The sequence below is a fragment of the Pollicipes pollicipes genome, unplaced genomic scaffold, assembly GCF_011947565.3.
Source record: "Pollicipes pollicipes isolate AB1234 unplaced genomic scaffold, Ppol_2.1 Scaffold_4740;HRSCAF=5597_pilon_pilon_pilon, whole genome shotgun sequence".
Lineage (NCBI taxonomy): Eukaryota > Metazoa > Arthropoda > Thecostraca > Pollicipedomorpha > Pollicipedidae > Pollicipes > Pollicipes pollicipes.
Window position 1 is genome coordinate 4025328 of NW_023596545.1, and position 21959 is coordinate 4047286.

Sequence of the window (21959 nt, forward strand, 5' to 3'; positions counted from 1 at the left end):
CGGTATGTCCCCCCCTCCCCGTGGACCGGCTGAGAGGGACTTCAGACGTGGAACAGCGTACTCGGCGCCATGCATCGGTCGCCATTCCAATGCGATTGGTATCACCGGGCCGGCCAGCCCGCCGACCGGGCGGACGAGGCGAAGCCAGGGTCGGCAGGTCCAGCCGGGGCAGAGCAGCTGCAGCAGGAATATGTGCTTCGGCAGAGCGAGCAGCAAGCGCAGGCAGCTGAGCAGATCAGGAGTCCAGAAGCCCGGCATGAAAGCTCGTGCAGACAAGGCGCGATAGGCCCAGACCGCTGGTAGAGCGCGCATCCATACGTGCACGTATAAAGCCGCAGGCCTCAAGAAAGTAGAAAAGACTGAGGATGTCAGTGACGATTTGGGACGAAAGCACCTGGTAGATCACAGAACGGAGCGTGTTGAGCGTGGAACCCTGAAGAAGCAGCCGATGAGGCAGACGTAGGCGAGACACACCACTGCTGCGGGCACAGTCCGCGGTGTAGGCATGCCATGGCGTCGGGCACAGTCCGCAGTGTAGGCATGCCATGGCGTCGGGCACAGTCCGCAGTGTAGGCATGCGATGGCGTCGGAGAGACCTGGGCTCAAGGGAGACGTAGAGAAATGAAGAAAATGGAGAGGGAGAGCGGGGGAGAGAAGGGGAGAAGGCGGGATGCAGGGACGGGCGTGTGCCGGCCGCTGCGGACGCCGGAAGCCCTGGGGCGCAGCGGGGTGTGCGCAGCCGGCCGTGCGCAGTACCTCCTCGGTGGTGCGCTTCAGGTCCACGTTGGCCTTGTCGAGGCCCAGCTCCTCGGCGTGCTGCTCGCCGAACAGCTTGGCCAGTTTGGCGCTGGACTTGCCCTTGCGTTTGAGCGTGGTCATGACACGGGAGTCCTGCGCCGAGTCGGGCCGGGTCAGCGGACCGCGCGCCTCACGGAGCGCATCCGCCGCATCACCGCCGCCGCAAACCACCACCCAGAGCCACAGCTACCGCCACCACCGCGCAGAGAGGGAGGCACAGAGAGCGAGAGCGAGAGAGGACGCAAGCCCAGCCCACGGGCCGGGCGAAAGACAAGAGCAAGGTCAGTGCCAGCCGCAGCCGAGAGTACCACACCCGACAGCGCCGATACGCCACAGACGGAACATCACTCGCGGGTCAGGGGGAACCGTCCCAGAAGCCAACACGCTAAGTACTTCGTCCATGCTCAAAATTTCGTCAGGTGAACGCCTGGCTCAGTGCTGCAGTGCGGGCTGTACTCCCGACCCAACAACATCGACAACCAACACCACCCGCCACCCAGCAGCCCGTCTCTGTCGTCAGGTGGGATCAGATGTGACCCTGTCCCCGACCCCACCGGCGGAGAAGCGGGGTCGGGGGCGGCGGAGGTGGAGGTAGGGGCACCCACCTGATGCTGCTGCAGGTCGAACATCTGGCCGATGGCGCGCCCCACCTCCGGCAGCAGCACGTGTCGACACTCGTGGCGCACGAACAGCTGACTGTGCACCAGTCGGCTGATGACGGCCAGCCGCTGCTGCGTCAGCCGACTGGTCAGCATCGCCACCAGCTCCGCCACCGTCTGGCTGAAACACGACACGGCGCAGCCGGCTGGAACTAGGCACAACGTCTAGCTGAAGTGCAACACATTCTGGCGGAAACGGACGGAACGCACCGACACATTACCCCCTCCCCCTCCTCCTCTCCCCCTCGATGATTGGAGCACGAGACTGCGCGATATGCGGCGCCAGGTACCCCACGATCAACATGGTCACGCCCCGGTGGGGCGAATCCTGCGATGGTTAGTCATTACTGAGGCAGGCCGGAAGCCAGCCCACGCCCGACCCCGGCCTCAGCTCCAACAGGGCACGGGCAGCGGCCCGAGCGACGCCGGCGCGTCCAACGCGCATGCCGAGCGGCGCCGGCGACGGGCGCGGTCCCCCGGCGTCAGCTGTCGGCGCGGGCGACCCGCCACCGGTCGGCCACCCACCTCAGCTGCACTGGATCGCAGACGGTGATGAGGTCATCCATGGTGGACGGCAGGTACAGCAGCACGCTGTTCTGCACGTCTTCGATCCGGGGGCCCTTGGCCATCATGAGGCTGTTGAAGGAGCGCAGGAGGTGCTGGATCGACGCCTCAAACATGCCGTCGTCGTCGCTGCCGTTCATCCTGTGGCCGCAGTTGGGGCGGGTCAGGGTCCGCCAGGGCAGGGAAGGTCGGCAGTGTGTAGGGCAGGGTAGGACAGAGCACGGCAGGGACGGGCAGAGCAGGGCAAGGCAAGGAAGGTCAGTGCAGGCCAGAACACGGCACGACAGTGTGAGACAGGCCAGTAGGGTGTGGGACACGGCATGACACTGTAGACCAGGTCAGGTTAGGTCAGTAGAGCGTGGGACAGCATGACACTGCAGACCAGGTCAGGTCAGGTCACAGCAAGTGAAGTCCGTGTAAGCCCGTGGTCTGTCCAGGACAGGGCAGCGCATGGCGGCCTGCCGGGTTCGATCCCAGTTCACCAGTCCCACCGGCGACAATAGCTGCCCGGCGACCCTCCGACCAATCCGCGCACGACCCCCGCGCTTCCCTAGGTGCCCACGCCGCGCTCTCACTTGATGTACAGCTGCCGGGACTTGATGATGAACTTGAAGACGTAGCGGAGGCAGGGCAGCGCCGACGTCAGCCGCAGCTGCGACTCGGCCTGGTTCACTGTGTCCAGGTAGCCCTGCAGCACGCCGATCAGCTTCCTGGCGAAGGGGCGGCCCGGCTTAGGCCCGGCTCCGGCTCCAACGGCCGAGGGGTGCGGCTGGACACCAGCCGGGCCAAAGGGGTGGCCAGGCTCCGGCTCCGGCTCCGACAGCCGAGGGGTGCGGCTGGGCGCCGTACCGTGCCGATGTAGACGGCTTAGACACCGACCGCGGCATTGAAACGGCATGTCGCATCACAGCAAACGCGAAAACCCAAGTAGCCCCATATGGTGCTGAAGCTTCAGCTAGCAAATCCCCAAAGCGCAGTTTACATCGAGCTAGTAAGCCGGGCGGCATCCCCGTGCTGCGCCGCCCGCCATCACGTGACAGGCGGCGCCGGCGCCATGTGCCGCGCGCCCGCCAGCAGCGTGCCCGCTCACCTGTGCACCATGGTGGCGCTGAAGGCACTCTGGAGGTACGCCTCGAGCACCGGCTGGAAGTGCTGGTAACGCCGCTCCGTCGCCACTGACGAGATGATGGTCACCTGACGGGGCCGGGCGGGCAGCACGGTCACAGACGGCAGCCTGCTTGCAAACCTCTTGGAGACACACTTCGTAGGCGGGGTTTCATTGAAGTTATCTAAACGTGCTGTCTGGCAATTCACACGACGTAACAATAGCTGCGAGCTCGCACCGAACATGATTATGGTATGACATATGGAAACGGAGAAACTCCCCCCCCCCCCCCCCCAAATGACCAGGACTTTGCACGATCCAAAACTTCGACGACGGTAGACTGAATACGAAAATAAGGCTCTAGCATAGCAGCCACGCGACCACAGTCCAAAACGCCGCCGCATGGTACAGCAGAAAGATGTTGCATTCGTAATCCAGAAGCAATGGAATAGGAGCAGCAGGGCCGACACGTCATTTGACACAACTAACGTGGTAAAGTCGGCTGAAAATTGTCTGCAGCGCGTCAACCTTGCCCTAGCCGACATGACCAATGTGCGGCATGTAAAGCGAGCCGTAGATGTGTGCGGTGAACAGGACCCGGAGGCCACATTATCTGGTGGCCGAATCTGCCTACCTTGGTTGGTGGGTCCAGAGTACACATAACAAACTTCGCTTGGAACAAACTTCGCTTGGTAATTGTGGTGAACGCTAAGTCATCCAAGAACACGGAAAACAAATTAATACAAATCCAAATCAAGGGGTACCAACCATGCCAAGAGCACTTGAGTGCTCGCGTGACAGTGCTCCTGACCTGGTGCCACCGCCGCACCCAGCCGAGCCGTGCCCGGCAACACTTCACCACAGACCGGCCGGGTTAGCAGCGCGCCGCTGCCGCACGAGAGCGGGCTGGGTGCCGGCCCGATCCGACGCTCACCAGCGCGTTGAACACGTCCACGTCGTACTCGTGGTCCTGTTCGTGTTCGATCAGGATGTGGAACAGGGCGTCCAGGCTGTCGCGCAGGAACTTGACGATCTCCTCCTTGTCGATCCGATGCAGCAGGCTGAGGCGCTCCCTCAGCTTCGCTGGCTCCGAGGACCACTTCAGCAGGCCCAGCAGGTCCACTGGGGCAGACGGACACAGCTGGTCACAGGACCCGGCACCACTTCAGCAGGCCCAGCAGGTCCACTGGGGCAGCGGGACACAGCCAGTCTCCCAGCAGGTCTACAGGTGACAGTCGGACACGGCAGGTCCACAAGCAACAGGGAGATAAAGCCTGCCACGGGACTGACTCGATGCACGTGGCTCGAGCTTATCTACACAAGGAGAGCATGGCGCATGTCAGGAAGTCGCGCGGCAGTCACGCGTCGCACTCGCCGCCGTGGACGGCGCAGCCGGCGAGCGCGGCCGGTCGCGTGGCCCCGCCGAGCTTCGCGCACCGTTCTGAGTGAGCTTGGTCGAGCAGGTGAGCGACTGCAGTGAGAACGAGTCCCGCAGGCTGAGCAGGAACGGGCCGGAGCCGGGTCGCGTGCCGTCCACCAGCTCGCTGCGCAGCGCCGGCAGCGTCAGGTAGCTGACGTCGCCCTCGTCGAACCGCTTGGCGTCCACCTGGCGGCGGCGGCGGGCGTTAGCGGCTAGCGGCGGTCGGCGCGGCGCCAGTCACACGGTCCAGTCAGCCGGGCGGCCAGGTACGCCGCAGGCCCGCTCGCCGAGCGAAGCTGTGTGTGGTGGACGGTCCGGTGCGGGGAACATGCAGGCATGCCACAGGCATCACTTCGGCCACCACTGGCGGCAGCGGGAGCACTATTACCGCCGGCCAGACGCCCGCTCTTCAGACCCTCCTGGCCTTGATGTCGGCGGAGCGGTGCGCCTCAGGCGGTCGCCCTCACCAGCTCGGACCGCTTACCTTGTACACATTGAGCTCGTGGCGAGTGTTCTTCAAGGTGGTGCCGTTCTTCTGAATCAGATTCACGTACGCCAGACCGAACGGCTTTTCCGTCTTGTCCTTGACCTCGTTGTTTGACCTGAGACAGCCAACATGCGTGGTGGCAGGCAAACGCAAGTCAGAAGTGAGCGGGACATGCGCAACCAGTGATAGAAAGGAAACAGCACAGCGATACAGAGCTGGAATCAAATACATCTCACCAATAAAACCCGACAAAAATTCATCACATCGCATGTGACATGTCACTGCACAAACACAGTTATCTGGACTGCGGTGGCTATAGTGGTAAAAACAGCAACTACTCTGCAGCAAAACGATAATCAAACCTGGCGCGCAATTACACTTTGATAGCGTGTGTACTCACTGTTTCTTTTGCGCGATCAAATATTATACTATCAAATAGCTGAAGTTCACGACAAGCCCCGTGAACCCCAAGAGGTCACTTATCAACGCCACATGATTGAAAAATCCATTGCCGATAGACCATTTTTGAGACCTTGACAATACAAGCATGTGACGTCGGCAATGACCGCAGCACTGCCCTGGATTTCGCACGCCTCTGGCGTAGTCAACTGTGCCAGAAGGAGCTCTAGCCACAACCAAAGCCAGACGTGCCACATGGAAGGCGAGCCGGAACTTTAACGGGCTGAACCGCCTCATGATCATCACCAAACACACTACAGCATGATGACGGATGTGCATCATTTGGTCGGCGGCTGCCGATCAGATCCGGTGATGAGAAGGGCCCGCGGCGTCCTGCGCGGCGGGCCGCGCCGGCGGAGGACGGGCGGCTCGCACTGGAGAGGTGTCCGGACAGCGACACGTCACCTACGTCCGGACAGCGACACGTCACCTACGTCCGGACAGCGACACCCCACCTACGTCCGGACAGCGACACCTCACCTATGTTTGAATGTGAAGCGCAGGTGGCTGGTGCAGTCGCCGCCGACCGGCAGCACCACCTTGACGTTCTCGGCCCAGCGGGGTCGGCTTTCGTGCCAGTACACCACCGAGCGGTACTCCTCCAGCGGCTCACAGCCGGCGCCTGCCTCGATCGCGCCCTGTCCAGCGCAGAGACCACGTCATCATCGTCATCATCATCATCACCATCACCATAAATTATCAAGCATCATCCAGCATCATGACCATCACCACCATCGACGCGCCACACAGGAGCGGGACGGCGGCGGCCGCACAGGGCCGACCGGCCATACCCGACACATGCGCTATCTCCCCTCCCCCGCTCGTCCGCCCAATGACACCACGGCTCGAGACGGTACACACCTCCCCACCGTCGAGGCGAGCCCCGTCACCTGTGGGCGTAGGCCACCACCCGGTCAGCCAGCGCGTCTCATGCCAGCGGCGCGCGCCGCGCAGGCCCGTCCGCGCCACCGCTCACCGTCATCACGCTGCCGTCCACGTCGCAGACCCGCATGGTGACCTCGACGTTGCGGTCTTGCACCTTGTTGCCGCGGCTGAACTCGCCGCCCACTAGCGTCAGGTAGAGGTCGTTCCGTCCGTCCGTCGGCAGGATCACGTCCGGGAAGCCGCGCCGCCGCGCCAGCGCCATCTTGGCCTGGTGGGGGTGCTGTTGGCGACCGGCCGGGCAGGCCAGGTCAGGTCGGGTCAGGTCACGGCACGGACGTGATGGGCGGCCGCGGCGCGGTGACGGCCACACCAAAACCTGCCATGCCATGTTCGTGAAGGTCAGCAGGCAGGGCGGCCCGGAGCGACAGCTGCTGCATCAGCGCGAACAGCGGCGCCGCCACCGATTGGTTCAGTGTGAACTTCGAGCGCCACACGACCGGTGTGAGTCCGGACGCCCGTCGACCAGCGCCCGGAGTCGGAGCCTGGTGCGCGAAGCCAAGCTGCCGCCGGAGCCGCCACGGACATCGCCAGATGAGGTGGTGCCCCTGAGGCACGCACCACTACGGCAGCCAGATGTACCACGGGCAGGCAGGCAATATGTCACGACGTAAAGCACGAACGCCTTTCCCCACGGCAGGGCGTGGCGCATCACCCCTGCAAAACAGCAGTCCACCTCTCACTAATGTGTCCACGTCGTCCTTAATCCACGATAACCTGGAGGTGGGCCGTCGCACCTGTTCCTTGTCGCCGGGCAGGAGGCGGAAGGTGATCCAGAGTCCCTGGCCCTTGTGGTCTCGGACGGAGACGCCGCCGACCAGCCGCCGCAGCGAGTCCTCCAGACTGTTGTCCTTGTCACCGCAACTGCGAACACACGCCACGATGTCACCGGCCGACACGCGCTGCCAGCGGCCGCCGGGAGCCGCCGACGCACGCCCCACGAGGCAGCGCGGGATCACCTCAGACGTGCGCCCCACGAGGCAGCGCGGGATCACCTCTGACGCACGCCCCACGAGGCAGCGCGGGATCACCTCTAACGCGCGCCCCACGAGGCGGCGCGGGATCACCTCAGACGTGCGCCTCACGAGCCAGCGCGGGATCACCTCTGACGTGCGCCTCACGAGCCAGCGCGGGATCACCTCTGACGTGCGTCACACAAGCCAGCGCGGGAGCACCTCATACGTGTGTCACACGAGCCAGCGCGGGATCACCTCAGACGTGCGCCACATGAGCCAGCGCGGGATCACCTCAGACGTGCGCCTCACGAGCCAGTGCGGAATCACCCCAGACGTGCGCCACATGAGCCAGCGCGGGATCACCTCCACACGCCCAGCATCCCGACCGGCTGGCGGCCCCGGGCCAGTGAGCTGGGTCACGCCGGCGACATGACCTCGCCTGGCGGCGGTGCCCACGCCTCTCTCGCTCTCTCCTCACGGTATCAGCGGCATGAACCGATCGACGCCGTCCTCGTCCGTGTGCTGGCCGCTGAAGAACGGCGACAGCTCGAACGCCACGGCGCCGCACGGCCGGCGGCACATCTCCACCGCTTTCTTGGTCGGCTGTCGACGGGAGGGCGCCGTGTGAGTTCCTGGCTGACCATCGCGCCCCGGCTCCCGATGGCAACTCCGTCCCGCGCCTGGGGCCACACTCTGACACCGAGAGCAGGGGCGGTGTCCGGACACTGACAGCTCCCGATGGCAACTCCGTCCCGCGCCTGGGGCCACACACTGACGCCGAGAGCAAGGGCGGTGTCCGGACACTGACAGCTCCCGATGGCAACTCCGTCCCGCGCCTGGGCCCACACTCTGACGCCGAGACCAAGGGCGGTGTCCGGACACCGACAGCTCCCGCGGCCGAACCTGAACACACGCGAGAAGCCCGCGGAAAGCCGACCCAGCAAACAGCTCTCTTACGACAGACGGCGGGACGGACCGCGGAAACACGACGAATCGGGTGGAGATGAGCACACTAGACTTCAGACAGGTGCCTTTGTATACGTGGGAGCTGTGGCAGGCGAAAGTGCAACGCCGGATGCGGGCAGATACGTCTGGTGGGACTGACGACACTGAACAGACGTCTGGTGGGACTGACGGCACTGAACAGACGCCTGGTGGGACTGACGGCACTGAACAGACGTCTGGTGGGACTGACGGCACTGCACAGACGTCTGGTGGGACTGACGACACTGAACAGATGTCTGGTGGGACTGACAACACTGAAGAGACGTCTGGTGGGACTAACAGCTGGGCTCGCCATGAACCCCGCGCCAAGTGCGGGCCCCGGAGACCCCGCACAGCTCGCCAGACCGGGGGCCCAGACTCACCGTGCGTTTCTGCAACCAGCACCCCAGCGTCAGCCCACGGTCCAACACCCCCGACCACACGCGCGGCCGACGACAGCGGCTCACAGCGGCACTAATGCAACTTTCCCATCCGCTTCACCGGCACGCCAAGCTCTCCGTGTGACCAGACACCAGCGACGCCACATGGCGACTGGGTCCAGCGGCTTACCTTGTGCGAGGCCTGCATAGAGCGGCGGGCAGTGGTCATCTCCTGGCGGGCCGAGGTGCCCACCTTGACCACGAAGCCGGCCAGGAAGAGGCGCGGCAGGGCGATGTCGCCGTTGCTCAGGTCCTGTCCGATGAACGCCGCGTCAGGGTCAGGTATCAGGACACGTGTAAAGTTCAGGTCGCGTGTCAGGGTCAGGGCGCCATGCCCGCGTCAGGTCGCGTGGCGTAAAGGTGTCCCTGTTCGCATCTGACGAACGAAGTGACCGTGGTAACCACACGCTGACCCGCCTCCTCTCTGTTTTGCGCGAGATAACGGAGGAAACGGCGTGCACGCACCTGGCTAGCGGCCCTGTACTGCCACCAGCCAGCGCGCAGTATGCAGCAGGGGGACGGCTAGCCAGCTCAAGGCCTCGCAGAGTTTCTGCAGGCTGGAGGTGGGCGGCAAACACAACAACGGAGCCCGCCTGGGGTCCCGCACAAAGCCTGCAAATAGCGGAGGTGGCGGGCAGGGAGCGGAGCGTACCGTGAAGAGGACACGCAGACTGCTCAGCTGCTCTATATTCTTCTCCAAACCCTCCTTCCAGCTCACCACGTAGTTCTCCGTCAGAACCTGGCCGAACGACATAACACATCAGGCGCCTGCTCCGTGCGTCGCGACGATTCCAATCCAAACCTGGGCATTCGCTGAGGGATGAGCCACGCGTGATGCCGTCCCCTCAACGCTCAAGTCGGACATTGTGAAGGTGTGACGCGTAATCGAGCATGCATACGTCCTACACTGACATTCGGTCGCAAACATGCATGAAGCGCAAAAAGTCGGGCGATCGGACAGGCAAGGCATAGGGAGACGCTACAGCGCAAGAAATCACAACCTTCTCCCGCTCTCCACATCCGCTAGCGTCTGGCCTGATGGGGCGGCCTATTCCCCCCCCCCCCCCCCCCGGGCCGACCCTTCCTGCCCCCCCCCCCCTCCAGCCAACCCCTTCTGCCCCCTCCAGTCGCCGCCCTCGCCTGACCTGCCCTCCCCCCCCCACAGTCGACCAGTCTGACCCCCTCCCCTCCCGAGCCCACCCCTCGTACCTGGTCAGCAGCGGCGTCGTACAGGAACAGTACGATCTCGGCGTCCTCGTCCAGGCGGCACACGCAGTTGCGCACCGTCACGTACAGGCAGTGGCTGTTGTGCTGCGGCCCCTGCTGACTGGTGGTCGAACCGTCACCCTGACAGACGCACACGGACACATGTCAGGCACCGTCACACGGCGCGCGCCACCAGGTGGTATGTCACTCCCGTTCGATATGGCTGGCTAAAATGAAGCATTCTATACCCCCGCAGCGACAACATGAACACAGCCTCGCGAGGAACTAGCCACTTCGTCTCTCTGTGTCAGGAAAACACGTGACACCCAGCAGGATTGGGCACCGCAATACCTGCTTGAGGCACATTGGGACCTGTAAGAACAACTATGGACTATAATGTTTATTGTACCGGGGTCCTATCCAACATGATGCTGTGTTAGGCGACTGGTCAAAACGCAAAATGGCCTAATATTTTCCAAATGTATCATGCTCCGAGCTCCACCTAGTCCAATGGCAGCTCTATGTTCCTGTTATTGGTCCACTACTCTGATACTATGTGGTGTTGTACCCTCCACTATAGCACTGGGGCGAAGCATTTGTCGCTTAGAAGTCAGCTGAGCTGCCAGCCGAAAGTAATACACACTGACACATGCAAAGAATGCAACCGGCAACATACATCAGCTTTCTTCAAGAAATTGTCTGAGTAATTTGAATGGATGGCCACTGAATAAGTAGTTGCTAGCCTTCGCATACTGCAAAAATGACTTGCCACCCATGTACAGCCAGTTTAACAAAGGATGTTAATGAAATACTGCTATATGTCATGTAACAGGATAACACAGCCACCCAATAACGCTAAGATCACTGTTTGCACGCTAAAAATCGATGTAAAGCATAACTATGTCCCAATTAATTGCAACACAAGTCAACAACGCTGCACCCAGCCACGAAAACATGTGCACTCCACTACCAGGGCTATTCTTGGCTAATTCCATCCCCCGTAATGCCAACCATGCAGGAGGTTTCTGGCTGACGCGCGTCCAGCCGGCCCTACGGCGCGGGCGGTCTGTCCTGACAGACGGCCCGGCCCGGCCCGGCCCGGCGGGTGGGCGGCGGCCACCACTGACCAGGCCTTCGTTGAGGCGGCGGGTGGCTTGCTCGTGCTGCCGGTACAGCTGCACGGCCGAGATTACGTCCGGGTTCAGGATGTTGCCCTGCTCGTCGCGCACCACCAGGTCCAGCCCCAGCACACTGCCGGCGACGTCACAGACGCGCCCGCTGTCAGCTGGCCAGCCAAGGCTTGACCGGCACCGACCCGTGCCTTCGCGGACCGCCCGCGACGCGGCGGAGGCGGGCACTGTCGGCCCGTCTCCCACAGCGCCACTGTCACCGTTTGGGCGACACGCCACGCAGGACGAAGAAGCCGTTACAGTCTTGCCAGAAACCACATGGCGGTGTCACATACCCTCCTCCGCCTGCAATGACTGCGTGTCTCCACGCCCCAACGCGGCCAGTGGCCCCATTCGGCACTTGACGTCACACGGTCACGAACATAGGCGACGGACACTCAGCACCTCACAGACCACAGCACAGTGCGGCAGAACGACACGCCAGCCAGCCGGCGCGCCGCCGGACAGCGCCGGCGCTGGACGACACGCGGCACTGCCGCCGCCGCCGCCGGCGCGCGCAGGGCACTCACAGGTTGCCGCGGTCGATGGTGGCCGTGACGCGTCGCTTGACCTCCCGCAGCTCGTCGGTGGGCAGGGTGCCTGAGATGATCTTGCGCCGGTGTCGGATCAGCTCGTCCATCATGTCGGCCACCTTCGACATGTGGCCGTCGCGGCCCTGCGCACGCGGCAGCTCGGTGAGCGCCGGCCGCTGGTGGACGGCCGGTGCGGCACAACCGCGGGCTGCACACTCAAACACACTCAACAAGACAGACGCCGCTCATAACGCGGAGAAACGCACGGTGCGCTAATAACGCCGAATCAACATTCCAAAAACACGTGTTGCAAGTCGCACCCAAGCTCCGAGATCCCGACCAATCCGGGACCTACCGAAGAAAAACCCAAGTCCGCGTCTGACATCGCAACATGACTTTCCGACATGCATTTGGTGGACATTCCGCCCGCGGTCGATGAGCGTGTTATCAGTCAGCTCACACTCACCACATACAGCGTCTTCCATATTTGTCCCCACTCCCTGAGCACCGAGGTGATCTCGTGGACTAGAGGGTTCTCACGCGGGATGACGGCGCCGGTGCCGCTGCCACAGAGCCAGTGGTACCGGTCAGCGGTGGCGGTACACGACGGCACCGCCACCGGCGGGCCACACGACACAGGCCGGTCGACGGGCGACGCGACGCCTCGCCACGGCTGGCCCCGCCGGCAGGGCAGCACCCCGCGCCAGGACGGCACGCGGAACGGCCACGGGTCGGTAAACGGAGGGTACGGCGCACCCACGGGCGGTCGGAACGGCCACGGGTCGGTAAACGGAGGGTACGGCGCACCCACGGGCGGTCGGAACGGCCACGGGTCGGTAAACGGAGGGTACGGCGCGCCCACCAGCGGTCTGAACGGTCAAGGGTCGGAGCACGGAGGGCGCGGTGCGCCCACGGGCGGTCGGAACGGTCACGGGTCGGTAAACGGAGGGTACGGTGCGCCCACCAGCGGTCTGAACGGTCACGGGTCGGTAAACGGAGGGTACGGTGCGCCCACCAGCGGTCTGAACGGTCACGGGTCGGTAAACGGAGGGTACGGTGCGCCCACCAGCGGTCGGAACGGTTACGGGTCGGTGACGGAGGGCACGGCACACCCACGAACGGCCAGAACGGTCATGGGTCGGTAGACGGAGGGAAAGGCGCGCCCACGAGCGGTAACGGAGTGCACGCTGAAGTAGCTCCAGTTGGGCGCGGAACGCGATCGCCTGCCTTCGCAGACCGGAAATACCACGCAATCAGACTTGAAGCAGGTGTACAGGACCACATACAGCGACTAGGAATTTCAAACTCGAATCGATATTGTCGTCCAGAACAGGCACGACTGACAAAATGCTGGACCTATCTTCATAGAGCAAAAACGTGAACTTGCGAACTTGGAAGTTAAGTCGCGTGCTTTGCGTCGGAAACCAGGCGATTTTGCTTGACTTTCGCTCATGCAGCCACTCTCAAATAGGAAACTTCGTTTGGACTAAGCTGTTTCTAGTCTTTTAGTCTAAAGTCCACAAAACGTGACTTAAAAGTGCTCAGGCTCGTCCCTTCGTTTCCTGGAACCTGACCCTCATGAGGAATGGGCACTCACAGTGACTTGTCGACAATGCACTTCTTGATGCGGACGAAGCCGCGGGGGAAGATGCCGCGGAAGGCCCTGTTCTTCAGTGTGTAGCCGTAGTACCAGTCTCCGCATCGCTGCAGAATATGCAGCGTCTCGCCGATGGAGAACTGGATCTGTTCCGGTCCCGCGCCCACGAAGTTGTAGACGGCTGCCGGCCCCACAACAAGTGAAAGGGGGGGGGAGAGGGGTGGAAGGGGGGGGGCGAGGCACGAGCAGCGGCAGCAGCTTTAGTCGCCCTCGGACGGGAGAACGACCGCCAACTGTCTGAGACTAGAACCATGACGTCCATACCCTATGGTTTCCCCGATGACATCCCAATGCGTAAGGGAATCAGTACCCGGCGTCAGATCGCCTTCCTATGCCTATACCGTCCGTAAAATGGTCGTTCCAAAGCAGGGGTTCTGCCATATACGTCTCGCGCAGCAGGGAGTGTGCTTTTCAGGTCTTAATTTGACTGCACACAAGTGGTCTTGGATTAAATGTGTCCGATTTCGACCGCATGCCTCGTTCGCCTGCAATCATAGTTAAAAGCTCAGATCTCCCACTTCAAAACGCTGTTTTCTACGCATTGCTCTGCTGGACTCCTGGCTCACCGCACCAAGGAGTATGGTCACTTTCTTCAGAATAAGTTAGTCCTATCATATCCCCCCCCCCCAAAACAAAATTTTGGTTGAGCAGACCTAGTGTTTACAATGTTTTTCCCACTATTCGTGAGGCAGTTTATAACGTCTTATGCCGATAGTACGCCACTCCGACCATTGAAGTCAAGCAGAAGCCTGACGTCTCCGGCTCCCGTCTCCAAAGGCCCGCCCTCAGACTCGCGGCGAGTTTCGGGCGTTCATACCGGACGTTTCGGGCGTTAATACCGGATGGCTACCCGCCAGCAAACTCCTGAGTACCAGAGCACCGTTCGCTCAATGAAACGGGGCCGTTTTCAGCCTCGTTTAGCTATTTGCGCGTAGCGCGCACCACTCAGGTATATCGCCTACTGCGTGCTTCCCGCGACCGTGACGCGCCTCCCACTAACCCCGCCCACCAGCCCCGCCCATTCATTGTGGAGCGTTTGTGGTGGCTTGTTCGCATGACACGATCTCTTCCAACACGCAGCGTATGCCAGAGGCATCCCCAGTTTGACCCGGCCCAGGCCGGCGGGTGTCCGCCCGCCCAGCCTCCCCGCGTCGGCGCTGCGCCTGCCACCACCGGGGCAGAGCGGCGCGTCCGGTTGCTCTGGCGGCCTCCCTTATCGGGCCGGCGTCCGGCCGCCCCCGGAAGGAGGGCCGCGCCCGGTCGGTGCGCGCCGCTCCGCCCACAGCGGTACAGCGGCCGGCCGTCGACGGCCGATACTGGCCCCTCCATGAGCGTGCAGCACCCGGCCCTCGATCGGCACGCCGAGTTACGCGTAGCCAAAGAGGACGGGACCGCGCAACACTCACCGGGCCACCGCAGCCCGATTGTGTGACGGAGGAAACCACGACCGCCGCTGGTGATGGTGATGCGTTGACATACATATGTCTTGTGTCACACATTCCCATTCCTGTGACGGTGCACAGTATGCTTACAGCAGCACAATACATCACCTAACACGCAATAAGTTCGCTGCCAGGTCAGTGCTCTCTCTTACCCACGGCGAACCGCTCAGCATCCTTGACTGGTACCCACGTCTGCACCGTCATGGTGGCAGCATTGTCCAACTATTTCCTGTGAATAGGGAAGTGCAGGTTTGGCTGAGCATGCCATCCTGTATGGATGTCACTTATAAAACCAACAGGGATAGAAAAAGCCCATGACTAGGCAAAAGCTTGCATCATGTATGCTTGTTATCTGTTTTATCAAGGGCAAAACATTGTGGGAGGATCTCTGAATCCTGGTTCTTTGCACACAATACTAGGTAGGCAAATATTTGCCAACATGCTGTGTAGCAAATGCTTGCAAGCAAAAATTTGCACCTGCAAATTCCATACCCACAGATGTTTTTATCACCAACATTTCCTGATGCATACACAGATTCTACCCATACTGTTCATTTGTACACCCAGTAACTTTCAAATATCCTGAAAGTCTTGCCTTTCAGCATACACTAAGGAGATTGGAGAGGTTTACACTAAAATAAAGAAGGGTTGTGGAAAACCTCATCAATTTTAGATCTATGCAGGGCCAACAACAGCCTATATAAGGGACCTTCAAGTCTGATGGAAACAGTGCAGTAAGACAATATCAACCTAAAATAACATTAATCCACATCATGATAAGATAACATGTATTTTTAGCAATAGTATAAATATATCACTGGAAAAGCTGCTGCATGAAATATTTGGCATTAGCCACCAGGTTCCACCCAACTGTCCCGCCATTTTATGCACTGACTTGTGCTTTGCCAGGATTGCATGCATTTGAAGTTGATCTAACCAAAAAAGCAATTGCCTACTTGACAAAAATGTTCTGTGGGCAACTGGGCATACAATTTTTTTTAAATATCTTCCTAAAAATTTAAATTATACATATTGTATAACCAACTAAGCATGACTTGACTTAGGTATGACACTTAGAGTGTGATGAGAAGCTGCTCAAACACAGACCTCAGTCCTGGAACCTTACAAGACATGGATTATGCACATAACAGGTACAGGAATGATCAGGGAAATGCAGCATTTGTAACTTGAGAAAATGTGATGTAACATTAGAAAATGCTGCCTAGCTTATGCACAGATCATGTGTGGGCTGTAGGTTGCCTCTTGAGGAAACTTAAATGATTTTTGCCAATAATTTTAGCATATAAGTTTTTCACTACAGGAGTGTGGCTTTATATATATCATAATACATATACTAGGAAAACAACGATTTTGAATTAAATCTTACAACTGTTTTTGTTTGATGTCTCAGAAAAATACTAAGGTACCCCCAAAGAAATATATTTGATAGTGTAAACAGAAGACCTGTTTCGGGGGGTGAATTATTGTTGAACATTGAACATCATTTGCTCACACGCAACGATACATACGCAATTCACTATCATCACAAATAGGCCCGGAATGCACGAATACCTCATGGACAGGCTCATGGCAATGATTGAACACCTAGCAACCGGCCAAATTTACCTGCGATGCCCCTACGTCCGTCGGTGCGCGAACCAATACTACGTTCAAGGTGTGTGTCTTGATGTACGATTCAAAATTGAGATATTAGCTGTCTCTCTGACGTCAATGGTCATAATTTGTTATCGATTTATGGCGATTCGTATTTAGACACAGGAGAGTAACCAAAAGTGCTGCTAACATGGGTGCACTTAAACTGCATCATGAATGTACAGGCATTTAATATCTTTTCTGGGTGGTTGATATAAATAACACCGGGGACTGAATGCTTGTTTGGAAAACTTTTGTCGTTTAATATGTTAATTGTTCACGATGTATAAGCTGATTCAGCAATGATCAAAAATAGTCAGAAGCAATTTGGCCTGCGAGCAGAAAAGACCTAGGCACGTGAGCCTACCAATAGGCTTATGTGGTATACGCAGTGAATTCATCAATAGTATTTGTCGTGAAATGGTTGCAACGACAGGCAGATAGACCTTGACATTCGAGGTTAAATTATTTTCCAAGTAATAGGTTCATAATACTTCGGCTAAATGATATGCATACACTGGCAATCTGGTTACTTTCTTTGGTATAAAAACAAAATGCTCGTCATGGATCGATAACAAATTGTGACCACTGGCGTCATCAGCCAGCTGATACCTCCCCACTTCGCACACCAATACACGCAGCGCAAATTTAGCGCAACTTCGCGCAATACCATACACGATATATGCGTTTCGTGTCCAAGGTCAGTTGGTGGTGTACGTGCTGCAGGCGATGCGTGGTGGGGAACACTGACACTGACACAGAGTATTCAGGTATCTGGAGTGGTCCATGATTTTCGTATCTGCAACATTTTAAATATTCCTAACATGATATGCTTCGTAATTCTCAAAACAGATTGAAAAGACTGAATCCAGCGCAGAAATCGTGCAGTTTTGATAGCAGTAAGTGTGCTAGGCATTTGAGTATTTCAAGCACCACGCAAGTATGAATTCATATTTGTGTGGTGTTAAAAGGATAAATTAATTTATGGCACATTTGCTGATGCCAACAATGTATGGCTTGTGTGCTTTGATTTGTTGGCCTTATGTGGAGCCTAAGCTGAGAATTGCCCCAATTTCACTCTTTCTTGACCTTTTGACAGTCGGCCATCATTCATGGTATCTTTTGTGTGTGGTTGCTCAGTAGGACTAATAATCACTTACAAGACAGTAATATTAGCCTTATTCCTCGGAGAGAGAAAAAAAAGCGAGAATGGAGATTTAGTTTGGCTGATATTTTGACAACATACCTTTATTGAAACAATAGCAGAAGTGAATTCACTTCTGCTGTTGGTTTGATAAAGGCACACTAACTTTGTGAATTTGACTACTGTTGATTGTTATTCACTTTTGTAAGCGAATTCACTTCTGCTGTTATTTCCATAAAGCATGTTGCCAGAACATCAATCCAACTATATCTCCATTCTCCTTTTATTACTGAGAAATAAAGCTAATAGTACTGTCTTAGCTAGCTGAATAATATTCCTCACTAACACACTGAACAACTAAGCACACTTTTATGTTGACTGCTAGCACTGTTTTCTAGTATTGTGTGTTGAATAAGAAAAAGTGTAACCGAGTTAGTGTAAGTCATCATAAGGTTATTGAGACTGTGTCAAGATGAGGCATGTGTATTTTGTCCTGTACACTGTGTGAGAATTGGCTGTAAAGATAGACATGTGGGATCAATATGCTTTTGGTCATTGCATCATGATGTATGTCTTCATTAACAAGTTGATGAATATTAAGCACATTATAGATGAAGGTGCTTGTTTAGCAATATCAGGCATTTATTGAAGTCTAAAATGCATACCTGATCCAGACCCTGTGCCCTCAATTTTGGATTTGCTTAACTGCCACATTAACCATAAGAGAAGAGGGGCTGTGGAGTCGAGACTTGTAAGTTTGCTTTTTCTCATTCAATGGTAAGCTGCTGCACCTTGAAAATTGGAGTCAACTTTAACATTGTATTTGTTATAGATGTAGTATCCTGCAGATGTTTAAGTTCTAAGTCTCAATCTCACATTGGCATATTTTTGTGTACTTCTAACAGTGTTCAGTAGCTGTGGGATATTAGAGACTGGGAAAAGGTACCCATGTTTATTGCCCCATGGTATGCTCTGCATTGATCTGTGATGTTCTGGAAGATTGCATCCATATTGGTCATTTGAAATTGGTCATTGGTAATGGTAAAATGGTAAAATAATGGTAAAATAAAAATGGTAATTGGTCATTTGAAAAAGAAAGCTGATTTTGTTAGAAAAAACATGATCATGGTAGACAATTGGGCATTGCATTGGTCTGAAAAGACCAAGTTTGCCAAAGAACAAAAGCCAAAATCCATAGATCAGCTGTGATCCAAACACAGCAGTTTGGCAAAATATGTAAAACTGATAGGAAAGGCCAGAGACTGTTAACACCCCAGTTGGAATGGGTTCAAGATTAAGGTGGAAAGACTGCAGTGGAGCAAATCAGCTCCTTCTGCATACAAAGGAGGCCATTTCCCAATAACTAGACAGCTGAATTTCATCATGTTGTGTGCTAAGTGCTGCAAGCACTTCTGTCAGTTAGTCACATCCCTGGTTGAGTGACACAATGTTCGGTTCGCAGGACTGGCCATCCAAGGATGAGTGACTCAGAGGGTTTAGTCGGCGCGGCCGCCACCCCGGCCGGCCAGGATCTCGTTGATGGCTTCAAGCGGCCGTTGGCGGCAGCACCTCGCCGCAAGCGCTTCCGCAAGACGGTGCTGGACGAGGACAACTACATCCGTGAGCTGGAGGGCATCGTCGAGCGGGACTACTTCCCCGACCTGAAGCGGCTGCGCGCTCAGGACGAGTACCTGGCGGCGGTGCAGTGCGGTGACGCCCCGCGACAGCAGGAGCTGCGCGCGCGCTACGGCTCGGGCGCGCGGCCCGACACGGCTCAGTCGTGGTCGACGGAGGCACCGGCCGTCCCAGAGACGCCCACCCCGGGTGGAGCCGTCGACCGGGCCGAAGACGAGCCGGCCCAGCCGCTCTCGCTCAACCAATACCTGGCCACGCACACCAGCGAGGACAACGAGAGCTTCGGTGAGATGATGGCCGAGGCGAGCCGCCGGCACCGCGTGCGCCACCCCTGGCTGTACGCGGCCGAAGCGGCGCACAACGACCGGCAGGCGGCGCTACTGTCGCTGGACGTGCCTTCGCTGGAGGAGCAGGCGGACGGCGGGCCGCGGCCCGGCCAGGTGGCCACTTGGCGCTACCGCTCCGAAAACGACCTTATGTACGCGCCGCGGGGGCTGGCGCTGACCGCCGAGGACAAGATCGAGCGGTCCCGCCTCCGTCAGGAGATCGATGTGGCCAACACGCGCTTCAAGAGCACGCCCTTCAACGAGGCGGAACAGCGGGCGGAGGTGGGTCGCGCGGCGCAGGTGCAGGCGCGGCGCCGCCTCGGCGGCAAGGTGGATGTGGACGGCCGTGAGGTGGTGGAGCCGGCCGGCCGTCAGCTTCTGCGCACGCCCTCGCCGGCGCCCGGCGTGGCCGAGTCGCCGCTGATGACCTGGGGTCAGATCGACGGCTCGCCCTTCCGCCTGGACGGCGGCGCCACGCCGGTCGCCGCGCCCCCCGCCAGCCCGTTCCGGATTGTGGCAGCCTCGCGGCGCGAGCAGCTGGCGCTGGCGCTGGCCGAGCGCGCCTCGTCGCGCCACCGCGACAAGAAGGGCCGCGCACTGGAGGCGGCGCGCCGCCACGTGGCGTCGCCGTCGGCCGCCGCGCTCGACCGGCTCGCGTCGCTGTCGCCGGCGGCGCGGCGGCTGGCGCGCGCCGGCCGCTCCGCCGACCGCGCGCTGCGCGCCTCCTACACGCCGAGCCCGGCGCGGCGGCGGCGGCCGGCGCCAGCCACGCCCACGCCCACGCCACTGACGCCAGCTGCGGCGTCCCCGGCGCCGGCCGCCAGCATCACTGACAACCTGCTGCAGCTTCCGGCGCGGAAGCGGGCGGCCGACTTCTTCACGTGAGCGGTGGTAGCCGTGGTGTGTTTGGCCTACTGTGGCTGTTGTGGTGGGGCAGTCTGTGTTGGCGGCAGCATTGTCAGCCAGCGTGCTCAGCGGAAGGCCGCAGTCATGTTCGACGCACGCGCCATCGGGATGGTGGTTGTCTAGTAAAATCCATGAAGTCATTATCTACAAGCCTGCCGTCCGGGCGGGGATTTAGGTGGCAGCTCAATCCAAGCTGAAGTCTTAAACATGACACATAGATGGTGCTGGCTGTGCGCGCGGATGGCACGCAAGGACAGGGTTCTGTTGTGTGTGTGTTCCCCTGCGTATCGTTTGTTGTGCCTTGTGGAAGGCATCCTGGCCATGTGATGTTCATTTCATAGGCGTGTGTACATAACGTTGGTGTCAATATGGTATTTGGTGCATACGTCGTCGCCTAAGTGCTTGTTTCATAATCGTGGTGTGTGGAAAGCTATCATGGGCGTCATCTGAGGCCACGCCATTGCGAAGATGGTGGTGATTAAGGCGTTCAACACAGCCAGCTATGCTTTGTGAGTGACCTGTCATGTAAATTGAATACATTAATCGTTTCACCAAAATGTGTGGAGGTTCAACTTCTATGAGTTTTGCGTTGCCAGGTGGTTTAAAGGAAGGTCACACGATTAGATGACCGCTACTAAAAATGCTTTATGCAGCAGCACGTCATTCCGGGTCCGAGGAACCCGCATTCTAATCTAATCTAACTTCAGAACATCGGTGACGGGTATCGGGATCAGGGGGGGGGGGGGGGGGGTGACGCACCCCTTTGTGTGGGACTAAGGCCTAGACGAGCCGGCTGCGCCTCCCATTCCGACAAATCAGCCGAAAACATCGTCTGCTTGGAGGACTCGGGTGAGCCTGCGGCAGACTGGCGGTTGAGAGGCGCCTCCGATCCCGGCGACCGGCGTGCCCTGTCACGCTGCTTGTCACAGAGCACGGCAGCAGTCCTGGAAGCAGTGCGCCACACCTGACCACAGGTGGCACGGCTGCCCTGCCGGCCGGCCCGCACCGCCATGACAGACCTCACATGGGTCCACATGTCAGGCGGCTGCCGCATCACTGCTCAACGGTCGGAGCGGTGACGCTGGCCGAGGCTGTATCCCGGCGTGTTCGCTGCCTCACGCGTCTGCGGGAGGGCAGCTGGTTCCGCAAGATCTATTAGGCGGGATCACCCAACCTTGTCGGGTGCCTAGTTCTGTGAGAAAACTTTTCGGCGACAAATAGTTCACTTGATCTCGCCAAGACATGAGATTTGAGACGTAGCGACGACTCGGCCTTCACTTTGCTGTGCGACAGGTTTCTGCCGGTCTCTGTTATTCGACTTCGCCTGGTCGGTAGCTGCAGGTATTGGCACGCTTGACCATATAGATCTCACGGCCAGCTCAGTTTCCGAGGAAAAGAAACGGAATGGGAGGGAGCCACCGTCCGTCAGCAACCCCCCGGGTGAAGCCGTGCGTGCTCCCCGCACGGCTGTCCT

General features: G+C 58.5%; 2 protein-coding genes across 2 annotated transcripts in view; one reads left to right on the forward strand and one right to left on the reverse strand.

The window, feature by feature from the left end:
* Positions 1-16496, reverse strand: part of LOC119098615 (dedicator of cytokinesis protein 1) — a gene marked incomplete at its 3' end in the record, with an annotated part of 31788 nt that extends 15292 nt beyond the window's left edge. Inside the window, 21 exon segments of the mRNA XM_037221588.1 lie at positions 757-891; positions 1404-1578; positions 1983-2162; positions 2597-2731; positions 3112-3215; positions 4061-4248; positions 4564-4732; positions 5031-5148; positions 5973-6130; positions 6469-6657; positions 7172-7298; positions 7869-7993; positions 8945-9067; positions 9467-9553; positions 10024-10161; positions 11148-11271; positions 11720-11865; positions 12189-12285; positions 13320-13500; positions 14974-15050; positions 16448-16496. Of these exon segments, the coding sequence (XP_037077483.1) occupies positions 757-891; positions 1404-1578; positions 1983-2162; positions 2597-2731; positions 3112-3215; positions 4061-4248; positions 4564-4732; positions 5031-5148; positions 5973-6130; positions 6469-6657; positions 7172-7298; positions 7869-7993; positions 8945-9067; positions 9467-9553; positions 10024-10161; positions 11148-11271; positions 11720-11865; positions 12189-12285; positions 13320-13500; positions 14974-15025 (2751 nt within the window).
* A 647-nt stretch (positions 16497-17143) lies between these two features.
* On the forward strand, positions 17144-20314 carry LOC119099257 (splicing factor ESS-2 homolog; the record flags this gene model as incomplete). The annotated part of the gene is made up of 2 exons (XM_037222379.1): positions 17144-17174; positions 19081-20314. A coding segment is annotated over exon 2 (1218 nt), but the record flags the coding sequence as incomplete, so codon positions are not given.
* Between the last annotated feature and the right edge of the window lie 1645 nt (positions 20315-21959).